The sequence below is a fragment of the Chamaea fasciata genome, unplaced genomic scaffold (genome assembly GCF_029207755.1).
Source record: "Chamaea fasciata isolate MVZ Bird 193981 ecotype frontalis unplaced genomic scaffold, bChaFas1.0.hap1 SCAF_12, whole genome shotgun sequence".
Classification (NCBI taxonomy): Eukaryota; Metazoa; Chordata; class Aves; order Passeriformes; family Sylviidae; genus Chamaea; species Chamaea fasciata.
The window spans coordinates 7,680,476-7,701,180 of record NW_027094097.1 but is presented as its reverse complement, the minus strand read 5'-3'; the positions used below and the strand labels follow the sequence as shown (position 1 = coordinate 7,701,180).

General features: G+C 40.0%; 1 protein-coding gene across 2 annotated transcripts in view; it reads left to right on the top strand.

Annotated features, from left to right (window-relative positions):
* The window catches only part of SLC12A4 (solute carrier family 12 member 4), a 45,513-nt gene extending 25,008 nt beyond the window's left edge, over nucleotides 1-20,505 (top strand). For both annotated transcript variants that reach the window (XM_066194326.1, XM_066194327.1), the window contains 21 exons: nucleotides 1,663-1,809; nucleotides 2,382-2,436; nucleotides 2,688-2,818; nucleotides 3,260-3,501; nucleotides 5,329-5,543; nucleotides 6,466-6,630; nucleotides 6,710-6,808; nucleotides 8,361-8,418; nucleotides 8,959-9,133; nucleotides 9,533-9,651; nucleotides 10,129-10,227; nucleotides 10,544-10,663; nucleotides 11,414-11,518; nucleotides 12,476-12,644; nucleotides 13,892-14,087; nucleotides 14,732-14,901; nucleotides 15,085-15,216; nucleotides 15,313-15,420; nucleotides 16,082-16,266; nucleotides 18,908-19,041; nucleotides 19,350-20,505. In XM_066194326.1, coding sequence (XP_066050423.1) covers nucleotides 1,663-1,809; nucleotides 2,382-2,436; nucleotides 2,688-2,818; nucleotides 3,260-3,501; nucleotides 5,329-5,543; nucleotides 6,466-6,630; nucleotides 6,710-6,808; nucleotides 8,361-8,418; nucleotides 8,959-9,133; nucleotides 9,533-9,651; nucleotides 10,129-10,227; nucleotides 10,544-10,663; nucleotides 11,414-11,518; nucleotides 12,476-12,644; nucleotides 13,892-14,087; nucleotides 14,732-14,901; nucleotides 15,085-15,216; nucleotides 15,313-15,420; nucleotides 16,082-16,266; nucleotides 18,908-19,041; nucleotides 19,350-19,441 — 2,916 coding nt within the window. In that variant the 3' untranslated portion in view covers nucleotides 19,442-20,505. The remainder of the gene's footprint in view (nucleotides 1-1,662; nucleotides 1,810-2,381; nucleotides 2,437-2,687; nucleotides 2,819-3,259; nucleotides 3,502-5,328; nucleotides 5,544-6,465; nucleotides 6,631-6,709; nucleotides 6,809-8,360; nucleotides 8,419-8,958; nucleotides 9,134-9,532; nucleotides 9,652-10,128; nucleotides 10,228-10,543; nucleotides 10,664-11,413; nucleotides 11,519-12,475; nucleotides 12,645-13,891; nucleotides 14,088-14,731; nucleotides 14,902-15,084; nucleotides 15,217-15,312; nucleotides 15,421-16,081; nucleotides 16,267-18,907; nucleotides 19,042-19,349) is intronic.
* Nucleotides 20,506-20,705: the final 200 nt, after the last annotated feature.

Sequence of the window (20,705 nt, the reverse complement as noted above, 5' to 3'; positions counted from 1 at the left end):
AATTCATTTTGTTCTCATACATAATCCTGGTGAAGCTGATCAGGTTAGATGTTTAGGATGGTAATTTTTATAAAATGGCAGGTGATGGTTTAGGGTTTGTTTTTTTTTTTTTTTTTTTTGGTATTGTGGTACTAGAACAGCTGAGGAACAGCTCTGACCCCATGCTTGGTCTCATAGGGTAACTCCACTGCAAACCCTCAGCACATAAAACTGTGTCCCCTTTCCTTCAGGAGGTTCACTTGTGCTGTAGTGTGTATGAGAAGAGTCTGGTTGATCTGTTTTAGCTTTAGTCACACAAGGAATTCAAAGCTGACTTAAAAAAATTCAGTCAGCAGCTCCTGGCACTCCTAATGAAGAACGGTTCAGATCATGTTCTTGGGCACACTTTTGTTTCATGTCTGGCAGGGCAGGTTTCTGCTGCAGAGGAGGAAATTCTGGATTGTAACATGTAATTGCAAGTCAAAGCACAAAATTCCTTGGTTGCTTTTGACCTGGTGAGCTTATAAACATGTCATTCTTTAAGGGTCTTGCTTTGTGTGGGGAAATATACTATTGAATTACCTTATGTAAAGTTTTTGGCACACATTTTATTGCTTGTCTTACATACTGTTGCTGTGGGTTCATGACTGTCTATAAAGGTGCTATTTATTCTTGCATCTAGTTAATGCTGTGTGGAGTCAAATTTGAGCAAGTTTTCTCATCTCCCTTTAATATCCTTCTCATTTGAATGATTGTTCCATGGCTTCCTTAAATGCTGTCTATCTAATGTGTTTCGGAATTCATGTTTATTTATGGAAGGGAGTATGAAAAGGGATGAGCCTTTCAGAAGTGGCACTCTATTCCCCCTGTGTTTTAGAATTCAGTATAATTTTAAATGCAAAAAGAAACCTTAAAAAGCAAAAGCTATGAAATGTCTTGGCAGGAAACCACAGAGATTTGGGACTCTGAAATGTTGCTGGTGCCAGGTGTGCAAATGCAACAATCATTTTTATATTCCTTGGAATAAAGCCCCTACCAGTGGCACTTTGATGCCATTATTTTGGATGATTATTCTGCAGGATGCTATGTGGAAGGCCAGTCAGCTGCAGTTCCTGTGAAGTCATGTAACTTATGTTTTCTCAGTCACTGTGAAAAGTAATTCAGAGTCTGATGCTGACATTGAACTTAAGAAAGGGTAGAACTGTTAGTTTTAAATGGAATATATAAAATGAAAGAAAATACATTATCCATGTCTCCAGATTGCTTCCAAATCTTTTCTAGTTGTAACATGACAAAAATATGTTTTCCTTGAAACTAATCTGTGAACTCTGGGCAGTAGGGTAAGGCTCTATCTTACTTGGGGTCTGCAGCACTCGACACGTTTCATACTAAAAATTCTATGGATCTACAAAAAACCAAATAAATATATCTCCTGCTGTTACTAGTCAGTGTTAAATACTGAGGATAATTACTTCAGTATGTGACAGGGTCAACATTTTGTTCAGAAATTCATGATTTAGGAGTTTATGTTGTGTTTTATGGAAGTCCAGCACAACAGTATTTGAGTGTGTCTACGTGAGGTTTCCCAGGTTTCTACCATTTAAAAAGCTGAACTTCAAGGCCTGTTTGGTTATCTCTGCTTTGAATAATTTCAGTTAATGAATATTAACTTTTTCTTTCCAGTCACCCAGCATGGGCACCCTGATGGGGGTGTATTTGCCATGCATGCAGAATATCTTCGGGGTTATTCTCTTCCTTCGGCTGACTTGGATGGTGGGAATGGCTGGAGTTCTTCAGTCCTTCCTCATTGTATTGCTTTGCTGCTGTTGTGTAAGTACTTAGCTGCAGTAATGCTTGTGACATAACCCCTGTGAAACTACTGAGAGACTTGGGGAGGCAGCATTGTAGGTGCTTGTGTAAAGAAAAGTCAGATTTAACTAAGTACCTTTGCTATGTTCGTAGCTGCAGGACTTTTTAATTATCTTTTTCTGTTACTTCTAAACTGGCAAAGTGTAGTGTAAATACAGTCTTATAAATAGTGTTTGTTCAGCAAATAGCTGTTTTCCATGCCTGCCCCAGGTGAGAGCTGCCTGCTTTGCTGGACCAGCCTTGGTTGGAATCGCAGCTCTGCAGATGGAGGAGCACCTGCATTCTCTTATCTTGCTTTGTCTGCAGACACCCACTGTTTGACCTGATAAAGCAGGGGCCATCTCTCAAACAGAAGTCTCAACAGCTCAGTGATTAAATTCCTGCTGCCCTTGTTTTCTTTTAGATAATGACAGGCAGAATAAATAGAAATGCTGTATCATATATGCAGTGGCAGCTTTATTTTATCAAGAAATAAGTTATGTTTTAAAAAATGTTGTTGACACAATTGCTTCCTTTTCCCTGTTGTTCCCCAGACTATGCTGACAACCATATCAATGAGTGCAATTGCCACGAACGGTGTTGTTCCAGGTAAGGGTAGTAGAAAGATTTGTTTAATCCAGAATACAAATCGTGAATTCAAATCTAGTATTTCTTCTTGTTATCAGTCAGGTTAAAGATCAATTTATTTGGTTTTTACCCATGTGCTAGCAAAAAAGATACTTCAGTTGAACCTCAAAATAGCAGATACAGTCTTGTATAATTCTGTTGCATTCTTTTTGTGAATATTTAAACGTTTATAGCAATAAATTATAATTTGACTCACTTTTCTTGTTTCACAGCTGGTGGCTCCTATTTCATGATATCTAGGTCATTGGGCCCAGAGTTTGGTGGAGCTGTAGGGCTGTGTTTTTATTTGGGAACAACATTTGCAGGAGCCATGTATATCCTTGGTGCCATTGAGATTTTATTGGTGAGTAGTACCAGAGTGATCTTGCTTTAAAGGTAAATAACATATAGAGAGTGCCCTGGTATTCTTGTCCCATATTTGCATATGCATTTACAGGAATGGACTGGAAGGTCTCCAGTTCCTTGGTGTCCAGTTCTTTACCTTTAGTACTTCCCTTTGCAAGCTGCACACTCTGAGTTTGCAGCCTGGGAGCTCTTCTGACAACACAGATGAAAGTGTGACTTAATCCAAGACTCGTGCTCATCTTTGATAACGTTGGCTCAGTTGTACTGCTGACACACAAAGGGCTGTTATCTCTTGACTTTTCCTGTGAAAGATTCCCAGTGAAGAGTCTGCAGATTCTGTGCTGCAGAATACAAAGTGATTTACATTTCTACTACACAGTCCCAGACAGAGTTCTGTGCTGGTGTCCCTCCAGCTCACTTTTGCTTTCTCTTGTTTCAGACATACATTGTGCCACAAGCAGCGATTTTTCATCCGTCTGGTGCCCACGATGCATCCAGTGCCATGCTGAACAACATGAGGGTGTATGGCACCGTGTTCCTCATCCTGATGGCAGTGGTGGTGTTCGTGGGTGTGAAGTATGTGAACAAATTTGCTTCCCTCTTCTTGGCCTGTGTAGTAATATCCATCCTGTCCATTTATGCTGGAGCCATCAAGTCCATCTTCGAGCCACCTGAATTCCCGTGAGTAATGTTTCTGGATGGGGGTGGTAGCTTTGCCTGTGGGTTGGAAGTCGCGCTTTAATGTAGGTTACTTAAAGCTTGTGCCTGATACATTGTTGAACATGCCTTTTTTTCTGAATTTCTACCAATATTTTTAGCTGTGTGTAATGACAGTGTGCAGAGCTGTTGGAACTGAAGTTTCTTAGGCTAAAACAAACATATTATTGCACTTTAAAAACTGTTTTGGTAGAAGGAAGTCTTGTGGTGAGTCTGATGGAGGCTGACACTGCTCTGCTTCCTGCAAAGCCAATCCAGCCTCTTGGCCTGCAGCTGTTGGGATTTGAGTGATGGTGTTGCTGGGTGATTTGTGCAGTCCTTAGGGAGCAGTTTGGCAGGTCCCTTTTCCCCAGGCCAGTCAGACACCACACGCTGCCTTTGCGGTTGGAAATTCATGGTGTGGTCAGCTCCTTGCTGAGAAACTGGGCACCCCTTGGGAGTGTGGTGTGGGGCTGTGTGAGGCTCCAGAAAAACCTTCCCTGCTCTGGGAAGAGCCTGCCCTGGCCCCAACACGAGCTCCTTGGCATGTTGGCAGATAAACGTGGAATCAGTTTCTTGAACTTGCAGCTGGAGCAGCAATAATGTGGATGTATGTTTTACCAGGAATGCAAACTGTATTTGCTGATCCTGCTGACAAGAGATGAATGGAATGGAAATAGAGGACTTGGATCTGCATAATTATTCACATCTCGAAATGCTTTGACCATAACTAAGTGCTTGCAGCCCTCAAGTGTTCCCTTTGGATATTTAAGGCCCAGTGATTATAGTGTTTTACAACAGTGAAGGTTTACAGCAGTAAAAGTAAAACAATGGCTCTACATCCCTCTCATTTTCTTTTAGATTGTTTTTGAATGTTTTCCCTATCTTTCTTCTTGGACTGTCTTCCTCTTTTTTTTTTTTTTTTTCTGAAGTAGCAAGATAGTGTATTTATTTTTAATTTTGTAGGGGAAGGCTTCTTGGAAGTTACAGTTCTCAGGCTTGCAAACCATGCAAAAACAGCCCTGTGTTTTCCATTTTCCTGTCTTCAGTGATCAATAAGACCTGTGAAACAATTAAAATGGAATTAAAGTTAAAATGGAAGAAAATTTATTTTCCTGTGGGTGTTTCCTGACAGAGGAAAGAAAAGTTGAATGAACTTTTAGTAGCAGGAAGCTGTTACATTACATCACTGTCTTGTGGAATTGTCTTTAGACAAGTGGATTAAAAATTTTTCAGTGCTGAAATAAATGGTGTTTGTGCTTAGATGAAACGCAGCAGGCATTGGAGGATTTTCGCAATTAAGTACAGTATCTGCTGACAAGAAGAACCTTTGCTTATTATGATTTTAATATATGTTCCTAATTCTGAATCCAAAATGTCTATATTGCAAATCAAGTGTTGCAATATAGAAACTCAGTTAATGAAATCCAAATATCTTTAGATATTTTAAATATCTGGTAATTTGAATTCTAGGGCTCTTCACATTTCTTCCACTCCAGTAGTTCTGTTTAATAAAAAAGAAGAAACCAACCCCAAACAACAAAAAAATTGCCAAAACTGTCCTAATTGTTCTCTTTTATTGTTTAAGATAAATCAATCAAATTCCATAAATCGAAAAAGTAGGTTTATACTTTTGGTCCTTGAAGGAAACAGATAGTCTCTGTCATGCTACAGCCTTCCTTTTGAAGGAGAGAAATCATGTAGCACAGTAGAGCAGCTTGAAGTTTCCACATGATACAAAAGGATAAATATGGGTAAGTGTGGATTTCATTTTCCCATCCAATAACTCTGGTGTTCGTGTTTCCCTTCCAGGATTTGCATGTTGGGCAACAGGACTCTGTCAAGAGACCACTTTGATGTTTGTGCCAAAACTGTAGTTAAGGATAACATAACTGTGGCCTCTAAGCTTTGGGAGCTCTTCTGCCACACCACAAACTTAACCACCGAGCACTGTGATGAATATTTCCTAATGAACAATGTCTCAGAGATAGCAGGAATTCCAGGAGCTGCTAGTGGCATTTTAATAGGTATGGTAGAATATTTTTTTTTTCCATTAAAGGGGAGGCGTGCTGAGCAGCTGAAATGGGTCAAACTCTTCCCTGCTGGTTAAGAAAAAAGGAATGAAGAAATGTAATTACAGTGAAGAAAATTATCTTCAATAAAGAAAGTCCAGTCTTATTACCTTTAAAAAGAGGAGATGGAACTTTTGTCCTGATACAGTACTTGTCTCCTGTAAAATTGATTAAATTTCCCTTGTTCATCTCATAATATCAGCATGAAGTCTGCTGTAATTTTAAGTTATACTCACATGAATAAGCTATTAAAATTTTTCAGAACTCTGTAGTGACAGCTCTCTACTTTAGACCGGTTAAGATTATGCCCTGAAAGATAAGAGTACTTGTATAGAAATAGTGTGTCTCCTTTGCCCACTCCTGAATAAAGTATAATTGAGAAGTGTTCATTATTGAACACCAGAGAGCAGCTGCTTTGTGCAGGTGCTGAGTGCTGGAGGTTCCCATTTTCACAGAAACCAGCAGTCTGGTTTCTAAGATTACAAGAAGACTCAGCATTTGTTAGTGAAATTTCAAATGCCAAACATATAATTCTGTAATTCTTCCAGTGACTGAAGAACAAACCCATTTCTGTTTAGAAAACTGGTCGATATGGCTGCTTTGCATTTTCGGAGCTACCGTGTGGTATGGTGGCTCATAAAAATATTCAGTGTATTTCCTTGGGTTGAAATAGGTATGAGGTTAAAAGAATGTTACATTTAGTAATAATAAAGTTTAAATTGCTTAGACTTCTGTAGACTATTGATACATATTTGTGGTTTTCCTATGTTGATCACTGAATGGCATTTGTAATCCTCAGCTGTAAATCTATTATAATAAGAACAGGTTTGAACTGAAACATGCTTTTCTTTTCTGTGGTGTGATAATAACCTTGAAGACAACTTATGGAGCAATTATTTGGAGAAAGGAGAGATACTGGAGAGAGCACATCAGCCCTCTGTGGATGTAGCAGGCCAGAAGAACAGCCTGCACCTGTACGTGCTTTCGGATATCACCACGTCGTTCATGGTGCTGGTTGGGATCTTCTTCCCTTCAGTGACTGGTGAGAATGCTGCCATGAGGGGCCTTCCTGGACCTCTGAGCTCCCTCCACCCTGTGATCTTACCAAAATGTACTTTCAGGTATCATGGCTGGTTCAAACAGATCAGGGGACCTCAAAGATGCACAGAAATCCATACCTGTTGGAACAATTCTTGCCATTGTCACCACGTCGCTAGTCTGTATCCTTTCAAAATTTCCTCTTGCTGGTATGTTGTACCTGATTTCTGGAACTGCTTTTACCTCACCAAATTGTCAGTGCAAGTATGATTGGCCAGTGGAAAAAGAAAACCCAAACCAACAACAACAGAATATTAATCCTTGAGCTGAAAGAATTGTAATTATTATCCTATTACTTTCCATGCCCCTTTTTGTGGTGATTCTTTTCTTTTGCATTCTCAGGGCTGTTCTTTGCTACACAGTGATCTATAACTTTTCAGGCTGGTGGTATACTTCGAGATTTTTTTGTTTTAGGTTGCAGTGAAATGTTAAGATGAGGGCAGGCTTTAACAGGAGAGTTCATAAATTTCAGTTCCTTTTTTAAAAAAAAGCCTTTTCTTTGGAGTGACTTTAAGGAGTTTAGGTTTTCTTCAACATTTTAGAACAAGATAAACTGGAGTCAGAAATTAGACTCAGTGTTCCCAAGTGTTTTTTCAGGTCTTCAGGAGCTTTGCTTAGGAAAAGCTGTCTTCATCTCTGCTGTCCTGCTCAAGAAGAGATGAGCCAAGATCTTTCAGCTCTATCTAGGTCCTAAAGGACAATTTATCAACACAGAAAATTAAAAAAAAAAAAGTCAGAAGAGCTTTCCAGTCTCACCCAAAGGGCAGCTGGCCAAGATGGTGACTCTCCTGGAAATTCTGCTGTTTCATTCCTGTTTTTTGCCAAAACTTGCCAAGCTGTAAATCAGGATCCAGTTTGCTTGCCCCAGCTCTTTAGGAGTGCAGCCTTTCCCTGCTGTCACTTTGGGAACTGACCCTGTACCAAGAAGTCAGCAGTTACTGTGGACATAATGAATAATAAAACAGCTCTGCTGGCAGCTCAGGCCTCACCCAGTGGGTAACTGGATGTGTCCATGTTCATGTGCCACCCTGGGGACACTGACACTGTCACTTTCAGGAGCAATGTTTCTCCTTTTATTGCAGTTTGTAACTTATAGTTGCATTTCAGGGGTAGAATTCAAGATTTAATCATTTGTGTGAACTCAATTCACAAGATCACAATCTTTACTGGAATGCCAGATCCAAAAAGTCTGCATCCCCAATGCAGAAGCAGGAGAGTTAATGACAAACCTGATAGTCAAAGACTTATTGGTGATGTGAATGCCAGCAGAGATATGAAAAAGGATGTGCAAGGTAATGGTTTGCTGTGTGTTCAAAATATCTTCAGACACAGGAGAAGGAGAGAGAAAAGAGGGATTTTAATATCAGCTTCTGTACTAGAAGAAGATTAAATTGACATTTTAGTATAAAAATGCTTCATTTGATTTTGTCTCCTTTATCATAACATTTAAACCTGTCCTTTTTAAAAACTGAAACTTAGGAGAACCGTTCTCTGTAATATTAGAAGGTATATGTGAGCAGTGAGACACTTATTTCCTTGCCAGCTTTACCACGTACCTGTGGAGAAGCTGGAGTGCAAATGCCACAGGATGGAGGCACTTACTGTCCTTTCCACAGTGCTTTCATCTGCCATGTCTAAATAAATTCTACTTCCTTAGCACACTCTGTCCTCCAGACTTCAGTTGTGTTTTATTATTTGGAGCCTGCATAGAAGGTGTTGTCCTGAGAGATAAGTAAGTGTTACTGCTTTAATGCTGTCCTTTGTTTCTCTCTTTCTTGCAGTGTGTGTTCTTGCCTGTATGCCCCACCCCTCTCCTTTTTAATTTTTTACTTCTGGGTGCCTTTTAAACCATATTTGTATGTAAATTGTAAACACTGTTTTTGGAATCTTCTTGTATTCCATTTGATATTTTCTGGCCTGGCACCCTCAGATTTTCCATCCTGTGTCTTAGTTCTTGCATTTTTTTGATGATGGGAAAAAATAATGTTGTGATAATAATACAAGAATTTTAAAAATATGCATAATGAAATGTTGAAATCAAGCTGCAGACACTTCCAATCTGTGTATCAGAAGTAACTCAGATTGTTTGCTACTTTCTGTATTTTCTAGTTAAGAAGATAATAGAGTATTATTAATAATATAGTACAGCATCTTAAAATACGGTATTATTAATAGTAGTATTTAAATGACATGTTAAAACTGACCCAAAAACCCCAAACATGAACCACAAACAGTCCTTAGGACACGAGTGCTGAGTGTGCTGTGCCTGCAGGTTCGGGGACGCGGTGAACAAGAACCTGGTGGTGGGCACCCTGTCGTGGCCCTCGCCCTGGGTCATCGTCATCGGCTCCTTCTTCTCCACCTGTGGGGCAGGGCTGCAGAGCCTCACCGGGGCCCCCCGCCTGCTGCAGGCCATAGCCAAGGACAACATCATCCCCTTCCTCTGGGTCTGTACGCCTTAAAGTGCTTCCTGCTCATACTGCCTCGCCAGCTGTCTGACTTCGTGCTCTTAAAATCAGATTTGTTCTCTCCGGTTTGCCCAGCGCTGAAGTGAGGGGCAATATTCTTTATTTTGATGGGTTTTTTTCCTTTTGTTGAAAACAAAGAATTCTTTTAAGTATATATACTTTTAATACTTTTTAATACTTATGGGATCATTTTATCAAGAAGTCATACATCTAATTCTGTGAAGCATGGCAAGCCATTGGAATAATTTGACTCCTTGCTCTAGAGAAAGAAGTATGTAGGAGAGTTACTGTTGATTTTAAAAGATGTAATTTGCTTTTTTTCCCATTACAACCTCATGAAATACCTGGAAGATATGATTAATGTCTTTGTTTCTTCAGATCTTTGGTCATGGAAAAGCGAATGGTGAACCGACGTGGGCTCTTCTGTTAACAGCATTAATTGCTGAGTTAGGAATCCTTATTGCTTCACTTGACATGGTGGCTCCAATTCTATCAATGTAAGGAACAGCCTGGTTTCTGTCTTGGGAGTGGAGAATAGAAATATTCTTGAATTTTGGTCGTTTGATTGTCTTTCAGAACTGTTTCTTAAACCAGTAAAGCAAATTAGCTGAGTTCCCCTTCTGCAATTTCTATGAATCCTCTGACTTCAGGCTCTGCATATAAATCTATTTAATTTTGCTCTGGAGTATTCTGTGAATAAGCAAGTTTTTATTATATATTTATTTGGTTTGGAAAAACATTTTAATCACGGAACAAAGACAGCATTATGTTGTGAACAGATCTAACTTGATCCAATTAAAAACTTGTTTGAGCTACTTTATGCTGATAGTTCAGGCTAATAAATTCAGAGGGGTAGGGGGACAGGGCATGTGACCGAGCAGTGGGATTTTGACTTGAAATCAATCATGTAATTATAATATATGCCAGGATCTGTAAATGTGCATGCTAAAAGGTTTTGCACTTCTGTTTTGCAGGTTTTTCTTGATGTGTTACCTCTTTGTTAATCTTGCATGTGCAGTCCAGACGCTTCTGCGAACCCCGAACTGGCGGCCCCGCTTTAAGTACTACCACTGGTGAGTGAGGGGCTGGCACCTCACCGAGCCTGCAGTCTGCACCTGAGAACCTTCTCCAGGAGGGCAGGGAGCATCTTTCATTTCTCTGGTTATCAGTTGTACACAAGAGCCAGACTCAGATGTGTCATGGCACAAGAGTTTCATTTTAACAATAGGATACTGAAACTGATGGGACTGGGGAGATCCATTGGAGGCTTTACTTTCACTGCCAGTTCAGCATAGGCAGTTTAAAGAAAAAAAGAGCAAGAATGTAACTGACTTAATTTTTAAGTTTTTCTGCCCCACTACGTATTAATACCTTTTCTTTTTGTTTTAGGGCCCTCTCATTTTTAGGCATGAGTATTTGCCTGGCACTGATGTTCATTTCATCTTGGTATTATGCTTTGGTAGCTATGCTTATTGCAGGCATGATTTACAAGTACATTGAATACCAAGGGTAAGTATTAACTGGATAAGAAAGGGTAAGAAGGAGGCTGGATTTCTTTAATGAATTTTCTCTAGTCTTCACATTTGGGAAAGGAACTGTGCAGAGATGACTTGGAGGGCTTTCCTTTTTAGTTAATTTTTCCTTTCATTGTTTTATTGTGTCACTGCTAAGCAAAAGCCCCTGAAGTGCTTTGTTGTTAAGCTTCTGAAGGTGTTAGGTGAAACATGAATCACAGGAAGCAGAAAACTGGTTGGGATCTATTTGCTGTGTATTGCACATGGTTACTTCAGGCCCAGAACAGCTGATGCCAACCGTTATATCCCAATTTATCTGGTGCAAAGGTCTGTCTAGAACAGTCCTTGAAAAGTTGAACCTGCTGCTTGGGTTGTTGGAGATCAGCGTTGGATGGAGTCAGGCTGTAATGTGGCTTTATAACTTAATTTGGCCTAATAACTAAATTGGGTGTTGAAATGCCAGATGTTTGTATATGCTTGGGAAGCCTTCTCTGTAGTGTTGATTACAAATCAAGCCCAGAATGATGGTTCATCATATATTTATATATTTTACTGAAACGTTTTCACTTTTCCTGTGTGATCTATGATATGGCAGACATTCATGTACGCATGATAAACGTAGATGCAATACATGCTGTGTGTCACAGTGTTAAACTCATTGTAGGGTGCTCATATCCCTATAGCCTAGCTGTAAGTGTTCAGTTTAGTGGAGCCATGTGTTGGCTGAAGTGTTTGTCCTCCACAGAGCAGAGAAGGAGTGGGGTGATGGCATCCGGGGGCTGTCGCTCAGCGCAGCGAGATACGCCTTGCTCAGACTGGAGGAAGGCCCTCCACACACCAAGAACTGGAGGTACTCACCTTGGACTGATGAAATGGCTGTCATGGGTGTCTGCTTGCACTAAGGGAATTAAACTGGACTCTTAACATGATGTGTGAATGAATTTAAATGCCCAGAATATTAAAAAAAGTGTTGAGTCTGCAGTAAGCTGTCCTGTCACTGCCAAGCCTTGCTGTGTAGACCCTGTATGGGCAGACCTTTAGTGCCCTTTGGATCTTGAACTCCAAATTGGTGAGTTCAGAAGTGGAACCAGGGGAAACTGGAAGTCTGTGAGTACAGATGTAGAGGCCAGGAAATGAACAGGGGCCAACATTATTCCTTCTGATGTCATCCCTTCTTGCTGTTGAAAACAGATTAGGTGGGCAGGAATTCTCCTCTTGGTTGGGCATTGCACAGCCTTGGGCTCTGAACAAGAGCAATAGGAATCTGTTGAAGACAGAGTTTTATAAATCTTTTAATGCTTGCTCAGCCAGACAGAAAGCCACTCGATTGTGTAGCAATACCTTAAGGAACAGAAGGCAGATGGGATCTGTGTTTAGATGAAAATATTTGTGTTTTCCGTGTGCCAGGTTTCTGGATACAGAATACAGATATTTTCTTGGCACTAGTATCCAGATAAATCTGGGAGAAAAGCCCTACATGAACACTATGTGTGCTCCAATAGTACTTAAAAGAGCCTTGAAACACATGCCTGTAAACAAAACACTAATGCAAGCCTCTCAAACTGAGGATATCAGCAGGTTTTGTTGCTGTCGGCACAGTGAAGCAGCAGAATTCCCACAGTTTCACATCTGCTTTTAACCAAGAGAAACAAAATATTTAGTAAAACGTCTCAAATGTGTGAGATACAGAAAGAATGTTTCAGAGTTAATATTCAAGCACAATGTTTGTGATGAGAGGCAGTTTTTTTACATGTGTTATTGTTAAAGCTTTCGTTAAAAACTATGTTGTCGTTTTTATTTTCTCTAGGCCTCAGTTGCTGGTGCTTCTGAAACTTGATGAAGATTTGCATGTGAAATACCCTAGACTGTTAACATTTGCATCCCAGCTGAAAGCTGGTAAAGGTTTGACTATCATAGGATCAGTCATCCAAGGGAATTTCTTGGAAACTTATGGAGAAGCCCAGGCTGCTGAGCAGGTCAGTGTCCTAAATCCTGAGGTAGAAAGGGGTGAGTGGGCAGGTAATGCAAAATTTTGTTTCCGAATCATATGTGGAACAAAGCATCTTAATCAGGCTTCCATGAAACACAGAACAAGTTCAGCAGTACTACAGCTGTTCAGTAAAGGACTTGCCTACACGTTTCAGCTGCCAGTTGTGCCTTTGGGAATGCAAGATCAATGCTCACAACGTTTGTAAACAGCCTTACTGCATAAAACTGCCTTCATTTATAGGAAATAATTACTGTAGAAGTTTCTGTATGCTGCTTAATGGAGGGAAGAGGACTATTTAGTTTTCTAAGTGTTCCAAGTAAAAAGTTTTTTACTGCAAGAATGATAAAGTACTGGAATGGTCTGCCTGAGGAGGTGGTGGAGTCACCATCCCTGGATGTGTTTAAAAAAAGTTTGGATGTGGCACTTGGTGCCGTGGTTTAGTTGAGGTGTTAGGGCTGGGTTGGACTCAATGATCTCAAAGGTCTCTTCCAACCTAGTGATTCTGTGATTTCAGTAACTGTTAAACTTAGCAAATGTGTTCCTTTTCAGTGTGTTGATAAATTTATTATGAAAAGCATTGAAGGAGGGTCCTGAAAATTTTTTAAGAAATTACTTCATCTTCCTCATTGTGTAAACATGACACCATAGCGCTGTTTACATCTGCATAGCATCATATATTTGTTTTCTTCACCAGAGGCTTTTTCTGTAGGAAAATTGTTTCAAAAGGAAAATTAATTAATGGGCTATGTGTTGATCAAGTTTATTTATTTAGCTTTTAAACAAATAAAAGGTATACTTGCTAGTGTGTGGGATTTGGTGCTTATATTTGTAAATGTAATGTAACACAGCATGTTACATGGGAATCTGAAACCGGAAATCCAAATGAAGTCAATTAGCCTTGGGTTTAAAAAGGTTACTGAAAATGGAAAGTGAAATAGCAACACAAATATCACTATCTACTACTATGAATAAGAGATGATAGCACAAACCAAAAAATCCTTACGTTGATCTGTTAGAAATGATTATGTTTGGAAAGAAACTGTGTTTTAAACAAGTGGGTGTTTGCTCTTTTGTTTTGTTAAGGAAACCTGATGAGCAGAACTTTGCATTGTAATGTGCTTTACCAATGGACATGTGAACCAGGAATTTACATTGTTATCCCATGACAGGGAAATATTAGGAGTCCCTTTTGGAAAGGAAAACTAAGAATTTTTTTCCTTGTCTGTCTTGCAGACTATTAAGAACATGATGGAAATTGAGAAGGTTAAAGGATTTTGTCAAGTAGTTGTAGCCAATAAAGTTCGAGAAGGAATTGCTCACCTGATCCAGTCCTGTGGACTCGGTGGCATGAAGCACAACACGGTGGTTTTGGGGTGGCCCTATGGCTGGAGACAAAGTGAAGATCCCAGGTCTTGGAAGACATTTATAGGTGAGCTTTAAAGGTTTGGTGTGAACAGAGATCTTTATTACACACATGGTACACAAAGGGGATTTTAACCGAATCCTTGTAAGATTGGTTTTGAGTTTGTCTTTTTTTTTCTAGTATTGATAGAGAAGCAGGTATTTTCTCACAAAACTGCTCTGTTTGAAATACCAGTTCCTGTAGGTAAAAGACCTAAGAAAGACACATGAAACTCATGTGTCTAATGAATGGTTAAAAAATTATGGGCTCAAGACATGCTGGTTTTGAGGCAAACTATAATTTGTTTCCTAGATAATCTCTGGTCACTGGTTCACTTCACTATCCCATCCTTCACTAGTGGATAACACTCTCCTTGCTTCTATCTCTCTCCTTCTACTGTGGTCCAGTTACTTAATCAAATCAGAACAGAGCAGAAGCTGTCTCCTCATACTTAGCTTTGAAGGTTGCTGCTTTTCTTTCGAGTGTGAAATAAGGCTTGTGTTCCTGTGAGTCTGCTTTATTTGTCACTTGGACTGACCTCCCTGTTCAAGCCTTGCTTTTCTTTATTTAAGTGATGACTTTTACAGTTTGCTGACAGTGAGTAGTGTTTTTCTAACCACAAATGACTCTTGCAAAATTGGAAGTAACTGTGTCCTTCCCCTCCTGGCCAGGTACTGTTCGCTGCACAACTGCAGCTCATCTGGCACTGCTGGTTCCCAAAAATGTGTCTTTCTACCCCAGCAACCATGAGCGTTACAATGAAGGCAACATTGATGTGTGGTGGATTGTGCATGATGGAGGCATGTTGATGTTGCTTCCTTTTCTTCTCAAACAGCACAAAGTAAGTGGCTACACAGAGAATGTCCCTCCCCACCACCTATTTCTGCATTCTTTAGTTTAAAGAAACGTGGTCCAGTTGTAGAGCATGTATTGATAAATGAGAGTGGATAAGTTGCTAAGATTCTATTTTGTGGAGCAAAGTATTATTGGTTCAAATAACTGAGAGTTTGTGTTTCCTCACCAGGTTTGGAGAAAATGCAAAATGAGAATTTTTACTGTTGCTCAGATGGATGATAACAGCATCCAGATGAAGAAGGATTTGGCTACTTTCCTCTATCAGCTCCGAATAGAGGCAGAGGTAGAAGTGGTAGAAATGGTAAGGGAATTGAGCCCATTTTTCACTCCATTATGCACATGGTGATGTTTGGTTATGACCTGAATACAAGCACAAAATTTGTCCTTATTTCTGCAGCAAAACAGTGATATCTCAGCATATACTTACGAGAGAACTCTTATGATGGAGCAGAGATCTCAGATGCTGAGGCAAATGAGGCTGACAAAAACTGAGAGGGAAAGGGAGGTATGTAATTTGTGGTTGTTCTCTATGGGCTGCTGAGGGGGATGACACAAAGTGCCTTCCTACTAGTGTGTTACGTAGCTGCTGCTTAAATTTAACTCCAGTGCTCTAAAGATGTAAGGAAATGCTCTTAGTGTAGCTTTTTTTGTTTCCCAAAATTGCATGTAGTTCTTATTTTCTTCTTTATATGGGATATCCGGTATTTGTCTCAATTTATAGCATATCCTGTTTTCCTGCTGAAGATGTCTTTCCAGTTTGGACTTACAGGACACGTGACTGTGATGTCTATGACATGTAGCTATGAGAGATGATCCATCTTTTCTGCATGTGTTTGTCAAGCTTTTTTTTTAGTTGTCGGTTTTGGGCTGGTCTTGTCTGTTGTTCTGACTATGTCATGATATGAGCTAGATATTTTTTCTTGTATAGATACAGGCTTCTGTCAGTCCAAATTCTGCTTGGCTTACACCCTTCAAAACTGTTAAAAATTTTGGTATGTAAGACTTTCAGCTAGGGCAGGTGCTTGGTATCAGAACTCTCCTGAAGGCTAAACTGAGTGAGCAAAATAAAAGATACAATGGAACAAAAAGTCTATAATTACTTAAAGAGCACCAGGGAGCATAAAATAAAGTCTCTGAGTTCACCTTGTCACTCATGTGCCCTCCAGGCTCAGCTTGTAAAGGACAGACATTCAATAGCACGTCTGGAGAGCCTCTACTCAGATGAGGAAGATGAGGGAGACCCTGTTCCTGAGAATATCCAGATGACCTGGACAAAAGAGAAATGTGATGCTGAGAAGCGGAACCGAGGCAGTGCTGTGGGAAGCTTTAGAGATCTCATCACCATTAAGCCGTGAGTCTTATCTAAGTCTACACTTTGCATCTCTTGAAGCTCTACATGTGCTGTCTTTTAATTACCTTTTGTTTCCTAATTCTTGGATTGGACTTGTGCTATAAACATTGAGACCTGGCATTTAGACAGCATTTAGCCTCCCCAGAAATCTCTAACCAATCAAACGTGCACATATCCCTAAATATTTCATTTGATATAGCCAAATTCTGAATTGGAACTGTTAAATCCTGTAACAACTTCCCTCCTATCTCCCAAATAGCTCAATAAAACACACTGATAATTTCACTGCTTTAATCAGAATTAAAAAAAAAAGATGGTAATTTCATTGTCAAGTGTGTAGTGTGGATGTTTAATGCATAAAGGAAGAAGCTGTGGAGATGGTGATGAATGACTTGGAATAGCATCTGTGTGTGATAAACCCTCTGAGACTTGGTGCTGCAGGAGCACTGGCATGTAACAACAGCTGTGGTACTGTGTGTGCCCCCTGAAGAGTGAGAAGTAAAGGTCTATTTTGACTTTGTGTAAAACTGTGTGAATCTCCTGTTACTTCTTCGATGTCCTACATCTCACATGAAGAGTTCAGTCAGTTTTGCATACTTGGCAAAGTTCCAGATTTTGCGTCCTCACAGATCAGAATTCAAATCTGTTTTTGGCTGAATCATACTGTAGAAATTCTGCTGAATTTGGTGTTAACTACCTGTACTTTTTCCTCTTCCATGCTTTCAGAGGGTGGGGAAACTTGTAAGTTTGTTATTTAAATTAGAAGTACATTAAGATGATTGAGAGGAAAGACTTAATTTTCTCAGCTAAAAGCAGGAAAATTATGTGTACTGATGGAAGGAAAGGGACTAGAGTTGAGCAGTCTTAGCAATGTTTTAAAGGCAGCAGGATTAGCTACTTAAGCTGAGTATCATTATAAATAGGATGTAACAAACTGCAAGAGTTGTCCTGACGAGAACTAAGGATAGAAAACAATTCCAGTCTGAACCTATTTTCCTAGGCAGAATATGACACAAGCAGGAGAAAACATTACTCATTTAGAGAAGCTCTCATTCCACAACACTGCTAGGATGTTATTTCTGGCAGTTTCTGGGCACTAAACAAGCCCTTTCTTGTAGCCTACACCTTCAGATCACTGGGTTCATGCCAGTTTTGAATATCACTTCAGGGAAAACCAAACCTTTAGCTTTCAACTCCCTTTCTGAAACTATGCATAGCTAACAACTGTTATGTTCCTGCTGCTGGTTTTTTCCTCACTTCCTGTAAACATAATCTGACCTCAGTGTTGTCCCTGGCTTTATGAAGCTAATGTGGTGAAGACAGAGGGTGTCCTTGCTCCAAATTAAATAGAACATGAAGTAACAGAGAGGTAATTCACAGTGGGTAAATTATTCTGTTAGCATAATAAACACGGTTCTTCCCACCCCATCTTCTTCTTTCTGTATATATAAATTATTTCTTTGCAAATCTGAATATTCAGAAGAGCAGCAAGGTTGCTAAAGAGTTTCACTCATCATGCAAAGTTGAATCAATGAAACCACAGATTCATATTTCATTTGTTTCTAATAACACTTATTTTTACTATATTAAAATGAAGACAAAAACTCAAGTGAAAAAGCCTCAAAAGTATAAATATAGTCTTCTTTTCGATAAGTTTATTTCTGTATTGTATTTCCTTTTATGTTACCAAAATAATGTATGATTTCCTGTAAGAAGGAAATATTTCCTGGCTTGAAATCCCAAAAGGTTACTTTTGCGGTTTGTTCCTGCATGAATTCATGTTATTTTGTGTTAATATATCCCAAATAATTAATGCTTTTACCTCTCTGATCCTGGATTCTTATGGAGCAGAGGTATATGAGATTATGCTGCACCTCTTTCCCTTTTCTCCCCTTACATTTGAACTAAGTGGCTACTCAAGTTTGAAAGTGTGATTGAGATTTTAAAGACACCTAGATAAAAGTGTTTTTTGTAAACGGCCAGGCAGGGAGGTTGATTAGTGTCCTGAGGGAGAGGTTAACATCCTTATAACACTGCAGAGCAGCCCCTTACATCCTGCCTGCTCTAGGCTGCCATCCTGTATTTCGTCATTGTGTGACTGCAACCTGTAGCAGCCCAGCCTTTCTCTGGAGATGCCAACTGCTGTTGAACACCAAGAGGGAAGTGTGCTCCTGGGAGGTTGGGCTGAGCACTGGTGCCAGGCTCTTCTTGGCTCCCAGGCCATGGGGGAGTTGGGTGGTGCTGAGGCTGGAGAGGTGCCGGGGCAGGGCTGTCCTGGGGGAAGGACCTGCAGTCACCACTGTGCCTGCTGGAAGAGCACATCCCCTCGTGCCAGCTGTGTTTTAATTTCTTATGTAACACTAAATCATCTTTGTCAAGTATGCTTTTTGAAGAGCAGTGTAACTTTCTAAATTGGAGACTTGACTCCAGAGGTCTTAAAGCCAGCGGACTAGCTGTACCTGAGTAAGTCTGGGAAAAGGCTTTTGTATCTTCATTGTGAAGTGTGAAGAAAATCACTGTGTTGACTTGACATTTAACAGAGTATTTAGGAGATTTTAGGATGCTTTTAAAGGACCTTTTTAATAATTCAGTGTTCAGAGGCGTGTTTCTAACAGTAAGTCTGAATGTGCTTCTTCTGCAGGAACCAGTCTAATGTCCGAAGGATGCACACAGCAGTGAAGCTAAATGAAGTCATTGTAAATAGATCCCATGATGCCAGACTTGTGCTCCTCAACATGCCTGGTCCTCCAAAGAATACTGATGGAGATGAAAATTGTATCCTTTCAGCCAAGGCCTGGGCCACACAGAAGGTTTTCCTTTACTCTATTCTCTTGAATTCACTTGGCCACCAGTGCTCTTGAGCTGTAATATGTGATGAAGTGTCCCGAGTGGAGGGTACTGGCTTGTTGGCTGTAAGGTAAATATAAGTAATTGCTTAAAGGAAAAAGTGCCACAAACTCACAGTATTTTGATATTTAGAGGGGAACTTGGACTAAGTGAGACCAGTGCTGAGGGCTGTGAGCTGGCCCTGGTCTAATGTGTTTTGGTTTTGATACTTTTTGTCCTTAACTTCACTGAAACAGACATGGAGTTTCTGGAAGTCTTGACTGAGGGTCTGGAGAGGGTATTACTTGTTAGAGGTGGCGGCCGAGAAGTCATCACCATTTACTCCTGATTTAGAAGCTTCTAACCCTGGTCTACATTTATCTTCTTGGCCATTACGGACATTCCAGTTTTAAACGGAGAAGAAAAAAAGGTTTTTTTGCCTAATTTCTCCTCATCCAGTCCTGTTCATTGTTTTTCCATTTGCAACATACATATCTTTTGGGATTGCAGTATTTGTTACACCATCCAATTAGCAACATGAATTGTGAAGCTGCCACATTATTCAGTTTCTGCTTTGGTACCCCGGCCTTTGTGCATGTAGTTTTAACACTAAACCTATTTTTAGTCAGCACTGCTACGTGCAGTATTTTTAGTAACTGTATGTAAAGTTAGGACATGAAAGCCAGTTACTGTAAAAAGATTTAAAAAGCTTTTTATATTAGGTTTGGGGAATAGAAGTGCATTATATAGCAGCTAGTTTCTGCTGAAGTTCAGCTATAAAGCATTTTCTAAGAGCACACTAAATTGTAAGAGAGGACTGAAAAAGCTTTCCTTTTCTGGGTTTATTTCCAGAACTAAACTCTCAGTACTGGGTAAGAATTTATACTTTTAATACATTTATTGATAGAGATTTAAATAAATTATGTTGATATAGTTGAAATTATGTATGTAGCTTGCTATAAGTTTTGTTGCTTCTGAGACTTCAGGTTCTGTGAGGCCAGATCCCTATTTATTTTTGTATTTATTTGTCAGAAATATTGGATATGCAGATGCAGACTGTTTAGCAGAACAGAGATCTCACAATAAATTCTGAATCACCAGTGGATTCAAGGACACGTCCTGTGCAGTTCTTCCTTGCTTTAAATTTGCAGACCATCCATGAAAAGTACACTGAGCATGTTGGAGTCCCGTGTAGAGCCAGGTGCTATGCTGCACGCACTGTGATGGGATTGCACTTGCACAAGTACAGGGGACCTGCTGCTTCGTTGTATGCTTTATGCCCTTAGAGGGACAAGAAAAAAAGAAGACCTATATTAACCAATAAGTCTCTGGAGATTTTATCAAACCCCTTAAGTTGTACTTTATGTACAGAACATTCGTATTTTTTCAATAAAATGTTGCATACACTTTGAACCTTCTCTCTGTTCTGTGTGTGAGGGTGGATCGTGCAGGAGGAGCCTCTCCCTGCCCTGCTCCAACATTGGCACTGCTGGAGCCACCAGGTGAGGGCCGCGGGGCTGGGTGCTCACCCAGATGGCACAAGTCCTGCACAGGGGAGCTGCCAGCTTAGACTGGAGAGCAGCTGGGTGTGTGCTGAGGAGTAAAACCTCTGG